This window comes from Penicillium hispanicum, assembly GCF_028827665.1.
Source record: "Penicillium hispanicum strain IBT 35686 chromosome Unknown utg000007l_segment0_segment0, whole genome shotgun sequence".
Taxonomy (NCBI): domain Eukaryota; kingdom Fungi; phylum Ascomycota; class Eurotiomycetes; order Eurotiales; family Aspergillaceae; genus Penicillium; species Penicillium hispanicum.
Window position 1 is genome coordinate 743,389 of NW_026623199.1, and position 15,026 is coordinate 758,414.

A 15,026-nucleotide genomic window follows, 5' to 3' on the forward strand; every position below is an offset into this window, starting at 1 on the left:
TTCCGTTCATAGCACCACGTTCCTGACAGGTCTCAGGCCCCTTGCCTATTTGGGAGGTAAATATTCCCAGCTCTGAGTATTTCTTCCCACTCTTCTGACTCTCCCTCTCTTCCTCCCCCCTCCCCCCCCCAACTTCTTCTTCCGTCATCCTCCCACTCTCTTCCTCTTCCACCCCCAGCTTTCAGCATCCTGCAACGCCGACTTGTTCCACCTCATTCAATACCCATCTTTCCATCCCAACCCTGTCCACATAGGACAGAACTGAACTTCCACAAGTCTGGAGCCAAGGGCAGTAGTTGGTAAGTACTAAAAACGCGAACTGACACGTCCCAAAACAATGTGACTCATGATGAACTGACACTTGCCCAAGGCCTCTCGTAGCAACCATGGCTTCCCAGCACCCAGACCCCATGGACTGGAGTGTTGATGATGTTGTCAAGTACCTCTGTTGCTCGGACCCAGCCCCATGGGCCCACTTGTCTAATGCCCCACGACCTGATGTCGTGACCTTTGAAGCTTCCCTGCGCGAGAACGACGTGGTCGGATCTGTTCTGCTTTGCAATGTCAATGAGCACTTTCTCAAGGATTTTTTTAATGTGCAATCCTTCAGTCAATGCGTCAGCATCATGACTGCCATTCGGTTCCTGCGAGAACAGTCTCCAAAGTACCAACTGTCGCAACAGTCTGTTTCTTCTGATGTTTACCTCCCTGGGGCCTCTTTGCCCCCACCCCCAATCTCTACGTGTGTTGATCCTCATGTCGACAAACCCCTCCCACCCAAGGCCTCTTCCGTCCCAAATGAGGTTATTCCAGCCCCGGCAGATGGCCGCCGGCGAGTGGCACCGACATTTGTCGGCCCCTCCACCATCAGAGAATCTCCGGCTGCGGGAGCTGTTGTCCCGCACTCCCTCCAAAAATGGGACGAGATGGCAGATTACCTGGGACAGAAGTATGCCCCAAAGTCAGACGATGAGATTTTCCCTCTCTACGGAGAATCAGGCTCGGAGGAGGATGACTCGGAAGGTGCCGAAGGTGATCAATGTGAGATTGCTGATGAAGAAGCGACCAAGCCCGCACCTGAACATGTCGGTCTCTCCCGTGAAGAGGGAGAGAACCTGCTGCAGCAGCTCATCTCCAAAAAGAAAGAGCAATGGAAGATGGAGACACTGCCTGGCATGCAGTCAGCAGCTCGGGAGATTTGGGAATCGTCACGAGAGTCTGGTGACCTGGATACGAAGATTTGCAGCCTCGAAAAGGAGCATCGCAATCTCCAGGACCGTCTCGCCAAGCTCAAGCGCGTGATTTTGGTTTCCAATGGCACCGAGAAGGATTTGGAGGGCGCCTGCGAAAGCTTAGGCCCCACCATTCGTGATTTGTGTGATCGCGAATGGTGGTTGTCCACTTTGCGACTCGAAAAGTGCCCTGACATGCCGACCTCTCCGCAGCTCGGTACTCAACAGTCCCAGCCCGACCAGTGTCAAGCGCCTTTCGATGAATCCTCGGACGACAACCAGGAAGCGCCGGCTGCCAAAAGGCAGCGTGTGGGAGAAGGTGATATCGGCGATGAGGCCGATGTTGGACAGGGTCCTTCAGATGACCCTCTCATCCGAGAGAAGGACCTCTTGGAGGTGAAGACACCTCCAGTGAACCTAGTCTCGTCGGCGATAGCCAAGGATACCGACGGAGACTGTCTGATGTTGGATGAGTGCACGTTCGAGCTTTTTGAGAGCGTGTCTCTGATGGGTCTGTCCAGCATCGAGGCCTCACACGATCGCCTGCATCTCCTGGTTAAAACGATCCTGGGCCTGCAGTATGCTGAACTGCACAACTTCTCCAACTTCCTGCACCTACATGAGGTGCCAACCTACCAGGACATTGTTGTGGCTGTTCTCCAGGCAATGTCAGAAAACAAAAACAGTTTGGGCGACCAGGACACAGCCGATAGCCGGCTGCAGATGCGACTCGGCGCCATATATGTGTCCTGGCACAATTGCGTTTTCTTGAGCAACGAAGGCCTCTCCCAGTCGCTCATTGGCTCAGCTCAATTCGCTATCCAGTCAAGCCAGAACAACACATTCCCTGCCTTCTGGAAGAAGGCCAAAGAGCTCTCGTCAGCGTGTCTTCGATGGCATCAAAAGAACGGCGCTCAAGACGCCGTTGAAGATATCCCGGAGTCAAGGAAGCCACAAAGTGCTGGAAAGAAAAGGAAGAAACGAAAGCGGTCTGCGCCAAAGACAAGTCATGCGCCTACGACAAGCCGAGAACAGGACAATGCACAGGCGCGGCAGGAAAAACAAGAAAAAGCGAAGCAGGCTCTTCGAGAAGAAAGAGAGCGGAATGGTCTGAGTCCGAATGACCCGACAGGCCAAGCGGTGACCTTCAAAGAACCGATCATCTACTTGCACCCTTCAATCGGAGAATTTGTCAAGCCACATCAGTTAAGCGGAGTTCAGTTTATGTGGCGAGAGATTTGTGAAGCCAATGAGGGTTGCTTGCTTGCCCATGTCATGGGCCTAGGCAAGACAATGCAGGTGTAAGTCTTCGTCAACTCACAAGCAGTGGTTATTTTTTCTTATCTCTAACGCTTGAATAGCATCATACTTCTGCACACTATCTCCGAGGTGGCTGGGTCTGATAACCCTGATGTTCGCTCACAAGTTCCCTCGAATTTACACCGCTCACAAACCATGATCATCTGTCCATCTGCCGTGGTTCCGAACTGGTATGAGGAGTTTGCCATCTGGACACCGAGTGATAGTCCTATAGGCACTGTCAGAACACTCGATACAGGTGGTGACATGACACTGTCGAAAAAACTTGAAACAATCAAGGCCTGGAATGACGAAGGGGGTGTTTTGATTCTGAGTTATGAGATGCTTTGCATAATGCTCCACAGGAACCACCGACTGAGTGACCCAGACCGAAAGCTGCTGGGACAGATGCTTCTGTCTGGACCGAACATCGTCGTTGCCGATGAGGCACACCGATTGAAGAACCCCTTCACCATGCTTTCTCAAACGATCTCTCAGATAAAGACCAAGTGCCGCATTGCCATGACTGGATCGCCTCTTGCAAACAGCCTTACTGAGTATTTCCACATCATGAACTGGGTTTCCCGCGGATATCTGGATGATTTCGACAATTTTAAGAGCCATTTCATTGAAGTAATCGAGGCCGGATGCTCCAGCAACAGCTCCAAGTCCCGCCGCAGGAAAAGCTTGAAAGCATTGAAGATTCTTGAGGGAATCCTGGCCCCCAAGGTTCACCGGGCTGATACTTCTGTCATCGCAGCTGATCTGCCCCCGAAAAAAGAGTTCATTTTATGGACTTCCTTGACGCAGACTCAGAGGGACGCTTACAATACATTTGTAAGCGAAGTTCGGAAGGATCGTGCCCGGATAGCTCGCAACTTGTTCCAATGGTTGGTCATCATGCAACTCTTATGCAACCATCCCCATCTTTTCGCACAGAAGCTTGCCAGTCGAAACAAGGCCTCGAAGGACCTGAATAAAAGAGAACCTCTTTTCAATGAGCCAATTCAGTATGCCGATCTTCCACAGAGCCTCTTTACCCAAATCGAGACCCTTTTCAACCAAATTCCAGATATTCAAGACCCGTTGTTGTCTCACAGGACGTCCTTGCTCAGCAAAATCCTCGACGAGTCAAAGAAAGCAGGCGACAAGGCTTTGGTTTTCTCACAGAGTCTTCATGCCCTGGATTTCCTTGAGGATATGTTCAAGAGGGCTGACCGCAAATACGAACGTATTGACGGTAAAACCGCACCCTCTGCCCGACAAGAAATTGCTAGACGTTTGGGTTCCGGCGAGGAACTGGAAGTCGTTCTCATCTCCACTCGCTCAGGCGGTCTTGGATTGAACATGCAGGGCGCAAATCGAATCATCATATTCGATTTCCAGTTCAACCCTACCTGGGAAGACCAAGCGGTCGGGCGTGCATACCGCCTGCGCCAGACCAAACCGGTATACGTCTACCGGTTTATTGCTGCTGGAACATTTGAAGAGAAGATTTTCAAAAAGTCTGTGTTCAAGAGTCAGCTTGCCAGCCGCGTCGTGGATGGCAAAAATGTTGTTCGGAAAGGAGTCCAGAACCCAGGTCAATACCTTTTCCCGGTGAATTACATGGCAGCTGAAGAATCCCCCGGCATTGCTGGCATGGACCCGCATGTGTTAGACCAAATCGTTCCTCGAGCAAATGGTCTTATCAGAGTGACTGTGTTAAATGTTGAGAACGACGAATCCGACCAGCTTACGGCTGAGGAATCTCGGGCAGTCGCTGCTGAATTGGCTCTTGAAATGGAAAAGCGAACCAACCCAGAGGCCTACCACGAACGACGGAAGGAGGCGTTTCGAAAACTACTGGGTTCTCCTGGACGGCGTCAATCACGAGAGGTTGAGCCTTCTGTCAAGGCTCCTGCTACTGAATTCGGTGACTTGAAGCTTCGCTAGGTAGCTGGTTGATTTTCATTTCTTTGTGTTTTAACGATTTTGTATGAGTGATACCCCCATTTGTTTCTCTTCTTAAATCGAAGACATCATATTTTGATATTTTGAATTGTTGCAAAGTTACCCGTCCATCCATCCATTCATAGAAGTACCCTTGAAAGAACACTAAGGTAATATGGCAAGCACGCATTGAGATCGAGTTCCACGCCTCGAAGCTTCCAGAGTTGTAACCTGGATTGCAGCAACAAGAAGAGAAAGGCCCACCTGTTGCCGTACCACAGGCTCGGGACACCAAAAACCACGGCTCTTTTACAAGTTTGCACTGACAAAATTGGCCTGGTCGCCTTGCTTTATTCAATCAACAAGCCTGATGACCCCTGGTGTTTGTCGGCAAGACACGGAGAGTCCAACCCTTTGTTACTCGGGTACCTGTGGGAATTCAACCATTTTAATTGGTTAGAGGTAGAAAATAGTCCGCTTTGAAAGCCAGGCCCACTTATTTGTGGCATTCGACTTTCTTATTAGCTATTATTCTATATAACCTATCAGCAGCCTATTTAGATTCTTGATTCCTCTAATATATTCATAAAGACATGTATATATATATATATATATATAAATCTGTATATGCAGCTACACATGTAGCTACATTTGTAGCTACTTAGCTAAAAGTAGCTATTGAGAAAGGGTATTCATATTTAGCACTTCTGCCTGATATAATACTGCAATTTTACTTCCCTTTTTAATATTAATCAAAAGGGGATTTGCTGCAACAGATGTATTATTTTAGGGGATGCTCTGTTAAGCCCCGCGGCGGCAACCCTTGTGTGTATGATGTGGGGACGGGATGTGAGCTTCCCAAAAAGAATCTTGGCAGGGAGATCTGGTCTGGAGAAGCACCGGTCAATGAGTAGAACAGTAAAGCAAAGGAACCTTCATGGATATACTCAGTATCTTCGAAGGCCACCCCTGTGGCATGGGTAACGCAGATAGTATCGAAGGCCGGACAGACAAGCGCACCCAAGTTTCCTTCCACATTAGGGGTGTGTTGGCCTGCGGTGTGTAGCATACCCGGACTGTATGTTTTGTGCTAGTCATGAGAAGGATTGCTCGCCTGGAAGCACCGATGTTGAGTGATTTGACTGCTTGAATTGCTGATTCCCATCGCTTGTAAGCTGGTCGCATTCCGTTCTTGATATTGAAGAAGAATGCAAGGACAGCCTTCTAACTGCCAAATCTTTGATATGTATCCTGGATTAATGCCAAAAACATCATTGCTGAGAATGGCAAGGGGTTCTTCGTACTCAATTGGTTTGACTTTGAAAAGGTGGTCACCGGCTCGCTTGTCGCTTTTCCGGACAATATTCCCTAGCGTGGCTGGCAAGCTGCGACTTGAATATTACACCCGTGAAGATTGCCTCTTCAAAGGTCCCACGGGCTAGAGACCTGTAAGCATATACTGGCTTCAGTCGTCCTAGACGGTAGGCATACATTTGTAGCGAGATTGGATATGGCAACAATCACCAAGACTTCGGTACATGAGCGCCAGCAAGTTTCAGCATGTAGCAAAGCGCTTTAGGAAGAATGAGATGGGGCGACGGGCTGCAAAGTTGGCTTCCAAGGCCAGACACTAGTAAGCTTTAAGCTGAGATGATTACTTGTGGGGCGATAGAGCGCAAAATGTCGGATATTGCGACTGCGAAAAATTCCAGTAACGGGGAACAGAACTTATTCATATTCCCAGCCGCGCATACACAGTTGACTGGGGGTGTGGGAATGCTCCAGTCCAGGAGAAGGTTGGTCTATGGAATATTTCAGGCTTGTCAACCCTGCTAAAACAAAAGAATCTCGCCTATCCCGAGTCCCCAAGATCCACCGACAGCTGTGCCAAGGTGGAAGACAACATCCGTTCCCACAATCTCTGGGTTCCAAGCCAATTTCGACGGTTGCTGTTGTGTCGACTGCAAGTTGTCTTTTTGCCATGGTGAATACTGGATTATTCTTGTGTTAGCTGCATGTTGGTTGACTTGTGATTTGAAACACTGCAAAGCCTACCTCTGTCGAGCATGGTTTGATCAAAATGAGGAGTCGGTCCCCTAGTTCCCAACAGCTCATGCAGGAAGAGATAAACAGAAAAGGTCAGCAGAGCCGGTTTCGTCTGGGAATAGATCACTTTTACCTGGAGGGGAACTGGGTCGCTTGGCAATGTAGCCACAGGCGCCAGAAACAGGAAATGGGTCAAAAAGCAGGGGATGCAACAAGTATCAGTAGGAAGAAGTGGCAAAGTCATTGGGAAGGAGAAAAGATTAAAAGAAACGGGTGAGTATTGCTCAGAAGAGGAGTACTCCAAGGGGGTTCCAAAAATTCCTTCAGACAAATGTGTCTTCAGGAGACGACTACCACGGATGATAATCGCTCTGTGAAGCCCTGGGGCCCACAGAGAAAAGGAGGGGGAGAAGGGGATGAGTGCTGCTCAAAGGAGGCGTACTCAAAAAGGTTTTTCAAAAATTCCCTTCAGGCAATGTGCAAAGTGCCTTCAGGAGATGAATATCACGAAGGATATTCGTTGAAGCCCTCGAAGCCCACAGATGAGTGCTGCTCAGAAGAGAAGTACTCGAAAAGGTTTCCAAAAAGTTTCCTTCAGACAAGATGTCCCAGGAGATGAATACCACAAAGGATATTCGTTGAAGCCCTCGAAGCCCACAGATGAGTGCTGCTCAGAAGAGAAGTACTCGAAAAGGTTTCCAAAAAGTTTCCTTCAGACAAGATGTCCCAGGAGATGAATACCACAAAGGATATTCGTTGAAGCCCTCGAAGCCCACAACCGACCTCCCAACAGTACTAGTAACTTCTTCAAGCAAGTTCCTTCCATGACCGAACCAACTGAAGCAGGCCACCACAGATTCCCTGAGGCATATGCAACCACAAATACCACCATAAAGATGGCAATTACTGTCCCCCCAACGACATCTCTGTCCGGACGAGTAACGGGAAATATGCAAAGAGGCCTCAGGGGTGTCTGTGGACGCTTAGCCTATCGTGCACCACACATGTGAGAGGGTGACTGCCATGGTCCCCCACAAGAAAAAGAAATAGAACGGAGGGAAGAAGGTGGGGAGGAAAGAAGAAGAAGAAGAAGAGAAGGAGGAAGAGAGAGAGGAGCGATATTTATACCTGGGGAAAGTGAGACATCGAAGATCACATGCCAACATGATTGGCTGCGAGCGTGTAGTGAATGAGTGGTGACTGATTGCCTGTTTGGGAAGGCACGATGGCTCAGGCAGCGACGTGACTCAACTACAGGCAGAACTGTCAGGCACCCATCATTCACTACAGTCAGGCACTGTAGGCAGCGACGTGACTTCTGCCAGGCTGTCCAGGCACAATTCCAGATTCGCCGATAGGTTGACATCCCTCCAGGGCTACATCAGGCTTCCAACTTGACATCTGGGCCCCAACAGGCTCAACGGCCTTTTTTATATTGTCTGACGGAGCATATGCATTATTCTACAGCCAGGCATCAAAGCACCATCTCCGAGTCCCCAGTTCCTTCCTACAATGGAGACACAGTCATCCATGACTGATCAACAACCAGCTTTACACTAGTCCCCTCCAGAGAAATCTATCGCCAGTGTGTCAATTTGAGTGCTGTTCGGCAGATCTTTGAATTTTAAGTTTCAGTGCTGACTTGCTCTCCCGAGGTAGACCAAGGCTGTGGCGTATCTTGAAAATCATAACCATCCACGGCGAACTTCTCTCCCCATGCAACTGGTTCCCATGCATCGTCTGAGATCTGCTGTGTCAAATGCCAAAAGAGCTGAATGTCTATGCCCACATGGAATTGACCTGCCTCAGAGCCTACAAGTCGAGAATGGGCAGTTACCCAGCATCCTGTTCTCTCGGAAGGGCGGATGTGCTACCATCTTCACTCATCTTGGATGCATGGCTCAAAACACCGACAAATCTGCCACACGATATATGAGCCTTTGCACGAATACGTTCTGGGTATACTGGGACCTTATATCAGGCCGAAGAGTGAGCACCCAACGCAAAGGGAGTAGGATGAGATGTCTGTTGCATCCCAGGAACGAGTCCTGAGGCTGTCTCGGCACCGCCACACCTACCGCAGCACAGTGAGCATCATACGGACTACTGCCATGATTTAATATAACTTATATTGTCGAATTTTTGTCTTGTTCTTCTCACGAGACTCAGGTAGTGTGTATTTAATCGAGTCCAACCTGCCTCGAGGGCTAGGAGCCATGCTGCCGCTTTGAGTTGGAATACGACCCCGATCCTCATTTGCTAGAATCCCATGAAGAAACTCTAACTGAATTCTTCCTCCGAGAATTTGGAAACTCTAGCGAGCCAGACTTGGACCCGTGAATACGTCGCATTCGGCCACAACCATACTTCAACTTCACCGCGCAGAACAGCCAGGGACAGACCTCAGCCATGAATTCTTACGCACGAATTGGGAGGCTCTGTATTCCAGATTGAGTTGAGAAGATGCTCGTTCAGAATGACCATCTGTGCAGCCCCCGTCGACGGAATCGTTGGCGCATACACGGGCAACAGCTTCGCCGTGCAAGCCTCGATCGCCAGCCTGCTTGGATGCGCGCTGTACGACGCCGCCGAGCTGATCGTGCTCATCTTCTCAACATTCCACATCTACCGCCTTGGAGCTTGCTCATGTCCGCGTCGTTGGGCGTCATTTCAGATGTGCTCGGTCTGCTCCTGAAATGCTTCAGCTCGTCCCGATCTGGATTCCTGTCGCCCTCTCCACGGTAGGATGGCTTTTTTGTAACAGGCCAGTCGCTGGTTCTATATTCACGACTTCATATGGTCGTTAATAGCGCGAAAGTCCTCCGATATGTACTGGGCATGATCATCTTCGATGTGGTGGTACTGCAGATACCCAGATTATTGCCCCCTACGGAGCTGTCTGCGAATCAATGTCTGGGAGAACATATAGTTGACTCTGTTTCTTGTGCAAGAGATCATCATCTCAGTCATCTCCATTGTGCAGACTACCAAGCTGCTGCATCTCTACCCCCAACACGCAGCAAGCGGAGGACCAACATCATGTATCAGCTTCTGGCAATCAACCTTGCGATTATCTTGATGAATATATCGCTCATCGCACTCGAGTTCTTGGGGTTGTTTGTTTCGCAAGCGGTGCTGAAATGCTTTTTCAATGCGGTCAAGTTAAAGTTGGGGATTGCGGACCTGTCAAGGTTGGCCACATTTGTTCGATCACATTTCAAGCAAGAATCTTCAGACTTGAGTTAGGTTATTTCACATTCAACTTAAGAAAAATATTAAACAGCGTTGTATAATGGTATCGAATGTTTAAACAGGCAATAATACAAGAAGATAAAGCAAAGCTGACTTTTTGTCTACAGGTACAAGAAGAAAATAAAGGATGGGACATGACGAATGAAACTCCCTGCAATCGAAAGCGTTCCCGCAGTCAATTCAGGAGGCTCTCGAGGTCAGCAACCCGTGTAGCTGCATCTTCTGCCTTTTTCTTCGCCGTCTCACGAAAGGCAGCGAGCATGAGCTGGCGCTTCCGCTCCTGAATGTTAAGCACCCGCTCCTCAATGCTGTCCTCCATAATGAGCCGCCATACAGTAGTCTCCCGCTTCTGCCCGAGGCGATACACACGGTCAACTGCCTGGTCCTCGATGGCGGGTGCCCACCAGCTGTCGGCAAGAATGGCCTGATTGGCCGCCACCAGGTTGAGACCCACACTACAGACACTGAGACTGGCGAGGAGAACTGTGCAGGTCGGATCGTGGGTGAATACTTCGATAGAGTTGTCGCGTTTCACAGACTGCATCTTGCCATCGATACGCACAAACCTGACACCGCGTTGTTCCAGATGAGGCTCCACGAGATCTAGGAAGGAAGTCCATTGGCTGAAGACGACTGTTTTGGTACCTGGCGCTTGGCCAGACGCAGTCAGAACCTTCATGAGCGCCTCGATCTTACTGCTGGGACTTTTAGGATCGGCAACCACGGTATCAGCGTTTTCTCCCAGCTCAACGGCAGGGCTGACCAGCGTAGAGCTGTCCTTGATGTCGGCGCGGCAGAGCGGACACTTATGCTGTCGCTCGATGACCTGCTCAATGCAGCCTCGGCAGAAGGAATGGGCGCACGCAGTAATGACTGGCTGATCAAGATTGTCGAGACAGATAGCACACACTTCTTGACTCTCAATTTGGAGCTGAAGCATGTCTTGCAAAGCCTGCATATTTTCAGGAGTAAGAGGAACAACCTTGCCTTGCTCTAGCATCTCCATGAGTTTGTCAACCCGCTTTTTGCAAAGGGCCCAATGGTTACAGACTTGACGCAGACGGAGAAGGACCTCCAACAAATGGGAATAAGTTGTATTTCCTTGCTTATCCTTGAAGTTCAGCAGGGCGCCCTTGGCCTCCGATCTAAAAAGGAAACCGTCAGTGAATTGCAGCGATCAAGCAGCAGAAGGTGACCATACTGAAAGGCATTGTATTTCTCACGTTCATAGTCATGAAACTTAACACGAAGCACGCGAGACGTCATCTTGGGAAGACGTAGATTGATGAAGTTCATATCCTTTCTACGTCGAAGGCAAATAGTTCCCATCAAAGCTTCCAAAAGCAATCGAGCTTCAGGCTCGCCAGCGGTAAGTGGACGAATCAAAACGCTGTTGAAAACGCCCATGTCCTCTAGCCCCCCAGTGAGCTTCAAGAAGCGGACCTGGGAATACAGATCCTTCAGGGAGTTGATGATTGGTGTTCCGGTCAGCGTCCAGCGAGAGTCCGCGCGCAAACCGCAGGCCGCAAGGGAGCCTTTCGAACGATGGTTACGAATATTGTGACCTTCGTCAAGGACCACACGACGCCAGTGAACGGAGAAGATGCCCTTAGATGGTGGCCTTTTAGCATCTGGTTTGTACTCCATGACAAGCGCACCATAGCTTGAAATCACCACATCGTATTGTGCCAGATTCGCAGCTTCCTTTTTGCCAGAGCCATGATAGATCAATACACGTGGAGCAGTTTCACTCCGAGTGTGATCTTGAATCTGGTTTCTCCAGTTGCTCATCACACCTACCGGCGCAATAATGAGAGTGGCCTTGCTGGACTCCGGCGTCCTGGGGGCCGAGTTGGCCAAGACTAGTGAGATTATCTGGATTGTCTTGCCCAGTCCCATATCGTCAGCTAAAATACCACCACTGGCGAGGGGAGGAGCGGTGGACGTGGAAAAGTTGGTTGCAACATTGGTGAATCGATTTCCATTACGCTTCCACAACTGGACGACCCCATTGGAGCCAGATGCAGGAAGCGAGGGATGCTCTCGGCTGATCATCCACGCCAACCCCTGCTTTTGGTATGGGAGCAATCCTGTAGAGAGGCCAGCCGGGGTCTCAATCATGGGCATATTGGCCAGATCCGATTCTTTCTGTCCAAAGTTCTCCACAACCTTGCCAATTTCTCTCGGGTTGAAATAACTGCTTTGGTCAAGCAGCTCCTCCAGGGTTTGACCATCGCCTGACCCCATTGCACTTGAGAGGTTGGCAAACATTGCGTTCTCGTTGGTCTGCCATTCCGCTGCAGCTTGGCCCAAGGCCATGGCTCGAGCCTGTTTCTCGGCCTTCTTCTGTTCCACCGCACGCTGTTTCTCCTCTTGGCGCTGACGACGCTCAAATTCATTAAGCTCACGGACAGAAAGCTTATCATGTTGCATTCGTTTCTTCAATTCCTGTTTTCTGGCTGGGTCACGGGTGCCAAAAAATCGTAACATCACTGGACAGTCGAAAGCGCCTTTAGGGCCCGTTAATTCACCTTCCACAATGAGATCCCTGGGGTCCTGCAAATATTGTCAGCCCCTTACGGTTTATTTTTGTCTTCTGAGGAGCATACCATGTAGGTCGCAAGCTTTGCAGCCAGATTTCGGCCAATATGGCCAATTTGAGAACCCATCACATTGTCCACTCGAATGGCGTTACGATCGTATTGGTTTTGAGGCTCCCGTTTCAATAAGACACGCTCTCCAGGAGTAGCATACCCATTGTAGAAACGAACACCCACGATCTTCGTTGGCAGACATCCTATCAAACTTATTCAGGGGTTTTTGTTCAATACAGAGTAACTCTTTCAGTTCTGCATCAAATTTGATAGCTTACCGTAAAGGATGTTAGTTGACATTGAAGACTCGTCCACATCTTGGCTCCCTTGAACAAGTTCAGCAGCCTCAGCATCTTCCTCGTCGGCACCAGCCACCTGCGACAGCTGATTCAAAGGAAGAAACTCTGCGCTTTCACCAAGCCGTTCACCCCTGACGATATCTTGAAGGTGTTCAGCCGGTTTGGTACGGATCGCTTTGGAAGTGTGCACATCCTCATCCTGGGTTCGGTCAACCAAGTCGGACTTGCGCTTTCTGGGATACTGGGTCATGGTGAGAGACTCTAAGCCCACAATAAGCGATATTGTGAACAGATGGGACTCTGCTGGCGGAAGCAGACTGTCTTCTAATCCCTGCGTCGAGACAAGACAGACACAAAGTCAACGACCAAAGATGGTGAAATGGAGAAACGATGACGGCCCCGCTAGTCCCGATTGGACCACCACGCGGGCGCGACATGACGCGCGGTCACGTGGCACCATACCGGGCTAGTTTCCAGGTTTGCATTGCTCGCGACTTGAAGGTTGATATAATCCTCGCGCAGGGTCCATTCTCAGTGGATTTCTATTCAACTCTTCTGTCTTGTCTTGGTTCCTTCTAGTTCTCAGCGCACTTGGCACACCGCGACGGTCGAACCTCTTAGCCCAGTCCTTAGCGTGTCCCCAGGTCCAACCAAGGTCCGGAGTTAGTGGCGCCCCATCCGCATGGCCGATCCCCGCTATGCCTCGAATAGGGATCTCGTGCAAGGCCACGAACAATATCTCGAGACTGTTCTGCAACAAGGTGTCTACAAACCTATATTTCTCTATCATGTCATTCTGTTCCACTGCTTGCCAATCGTTGGCTTGATCATACCTTGCCGCAATGGCTTTCAATGTGCTCGGCCATTCATTTTCACTCTGTGTCTTGGGTTTGCGATTGAGGTCTTCAGGAATCACCGAGCTGTCATCGGTGGAAATGGGTACATGCTCGGCTTAATGACCGCATGGTGGCTAGTGTGGTGCGCCACCCTGTTTGTATTCACCGACCTCGAGCATGATTTTCAGCGTATCGAACGAGCTCCGGCAGTGGAGAATGAGCCATCTACCATTGCTAGCTGCACGCCTTTGGCTGATGCACCAGAGGAAGACCTCGGCCAGACAGATCTAGACGATCAACCGATCTGCTCATTAGGCGTGAAAGTCGTTATGGCCTCCAAGTCCGTTCCAGTTAAGAAGCGGGAGAAAACCGCATGTGCAGAGCAGGATAAGAAGTTCCATTGGCAGTCATATCCGCAAAAGTTGTCTCACCGTCTTGACTGGTGCGCAGGATTACTCTTCAATTTACGAGGCCCCGAATGGAATTGGCGTGCTCCTCACCTCGGCCCTCTTCCTCCATCAGTTCATGTGCAGCTCCATTCAGGGTCGTCTGCGAGCAAGTCGGTGGCGAGGGATGACACAGCCTCGGTCGATTCGTACAGTCTTCTTCAAAATTCCTTTTACACCTTCTTGACTTCATATATCTTACTCGATGGCATCAAACTCTTGATGCTATGGGATCCTTACTTCTTGGGCCTCGCCCCAGTCGACTCACCGCCACCACCCCCAATTTCCTGTCTTGCGACATTTCCACTACTTCTCAGATTTTACCACTGTCTCGTGAGTTGCGTTGGGGTGTATGTGGCGCTCAATTTTGTGACATCTCTCAACCCAATATTCTTTCTTGGGCTGTCCCTGGCCTTCCCTAATGCTTCCCGGAGGCTGACCTCTGCTCCACTCGACGTGCCATGGCTGTACTCCGGTACATTTGGACCTTTTCTCACACCTATTCTTGATCATGGGCTAGCAGGTTGTTGGGGAAGATGGTGGCATCAACTCTTTCGTTATGGCTTCACCGCCACGGCTCGGTGGATCTTATCCTTGCTCCCTAAGGACTGGGCGACAGACTCGAGAGTGAAGCGAGTCACTTACGTTGTGGTTGCATTCTCCATCAGCGGGTTCGTGCATGCTTGTGGCAGCCTCACACAACTCTCGGAAACCCACCCCATGTCAGGGCCATTTTTCTTCTTCTCTCTGCAGAGCCTGGGGGTAATCCTCGAGCATGCCTTCAAGACAGCGGTTTTCCCAATGCTACCTCGAGTCGGTGAATATAGGTGGCTCAGGCGCACTGCGAACTTTATGTTCTTCTTCAGTTGGGTCCTGTTTTCAGGAGCCTTCATCGCCGACGACTTTGCTAGAGGCGCATTGTGGTTGACGGAGCCGATTCCCTTCAGTCCGCTGCGTGGATTGGGCCTGATCAAGGGCGAAGGGTGGTGGTGCTGGAAAGGGGCATGGTTTCGCTACTGGAGCGACGGGACTTATTGGGGGAGCGGAATTCGAGTCGTATAAATAGGATAGACGCTTTTTAGATATAGAC

The 15,026-nt window shown here is 50.1% G+C and overlaps 3 protein-coding genes across 3 annotated transcripts; 2 read left to right on the forward strand and 1 right to left on the reverse strand.

The window, feature by feature from the left end:
• Nucleotides 1-386: 386 nt before the first annotated feature.
• Nucleotides 387-4,466, forward strand: N7459_008068 (putative SNF2 family helicase/ATPase; the record flags this gene model as incomplete). Its single annotated transcript, XM_056947236.1, has 2 exons — nucleotides 387-2,533; nucleotides 2,594-4,466. The coding sequence occupies 2 exons, from the start codon at nucleotides 387-389 to the stop codon at nucleotides 4,464-4,466; spliced, it is 4,020 nt and encodes a 1,339-aa protein (XP_056796746.1).
• A 5,470-nt stretch (nucleotides 4,467-9,936) lies between these two features.
• N7459_008069 (uncharacterized protein) lies at nucleotides 9,937-12,904 on the reverse strand (the record flags this gene model as incomplete). Its single annotated transcript, XM_056947237.1, has 4 exons — nucleotides 9,937-10,906; nucleotides 10,963-12,317; nucleotides 12,371-12,558; nucleotides 12,634-12,904. The coding sequence occupies 4 exons, from the start codon at nucleotides 12,902-12,904 to the stop codon at nucleotides 9,937-9,939; spliced, it is 2,784 nt and encodes a 927-aa protein (XP_056796747.1).
• Nucleotides 12,905-13,336: 432 nt separating this feature from the next.
• On the forward strand, nucleotides 13,337-14,998 carry N7459_008070 (wax synthase family protein; the record flags this gene model as incomplete). The annotated part of the gene is made up of 1 exon (XM_056947238.1): nucleotides 13,337-14,998. One exon carries the CDS (start codon nucleotides 13,337-13,339, stop codon nucleotides 14,996-14,998), a length of 1,662 nt encoding a protein of 553 aa, XP_056796748.1.
• Nucleotides 14,999-15,026: the final 28 nt, after the last annotated feature.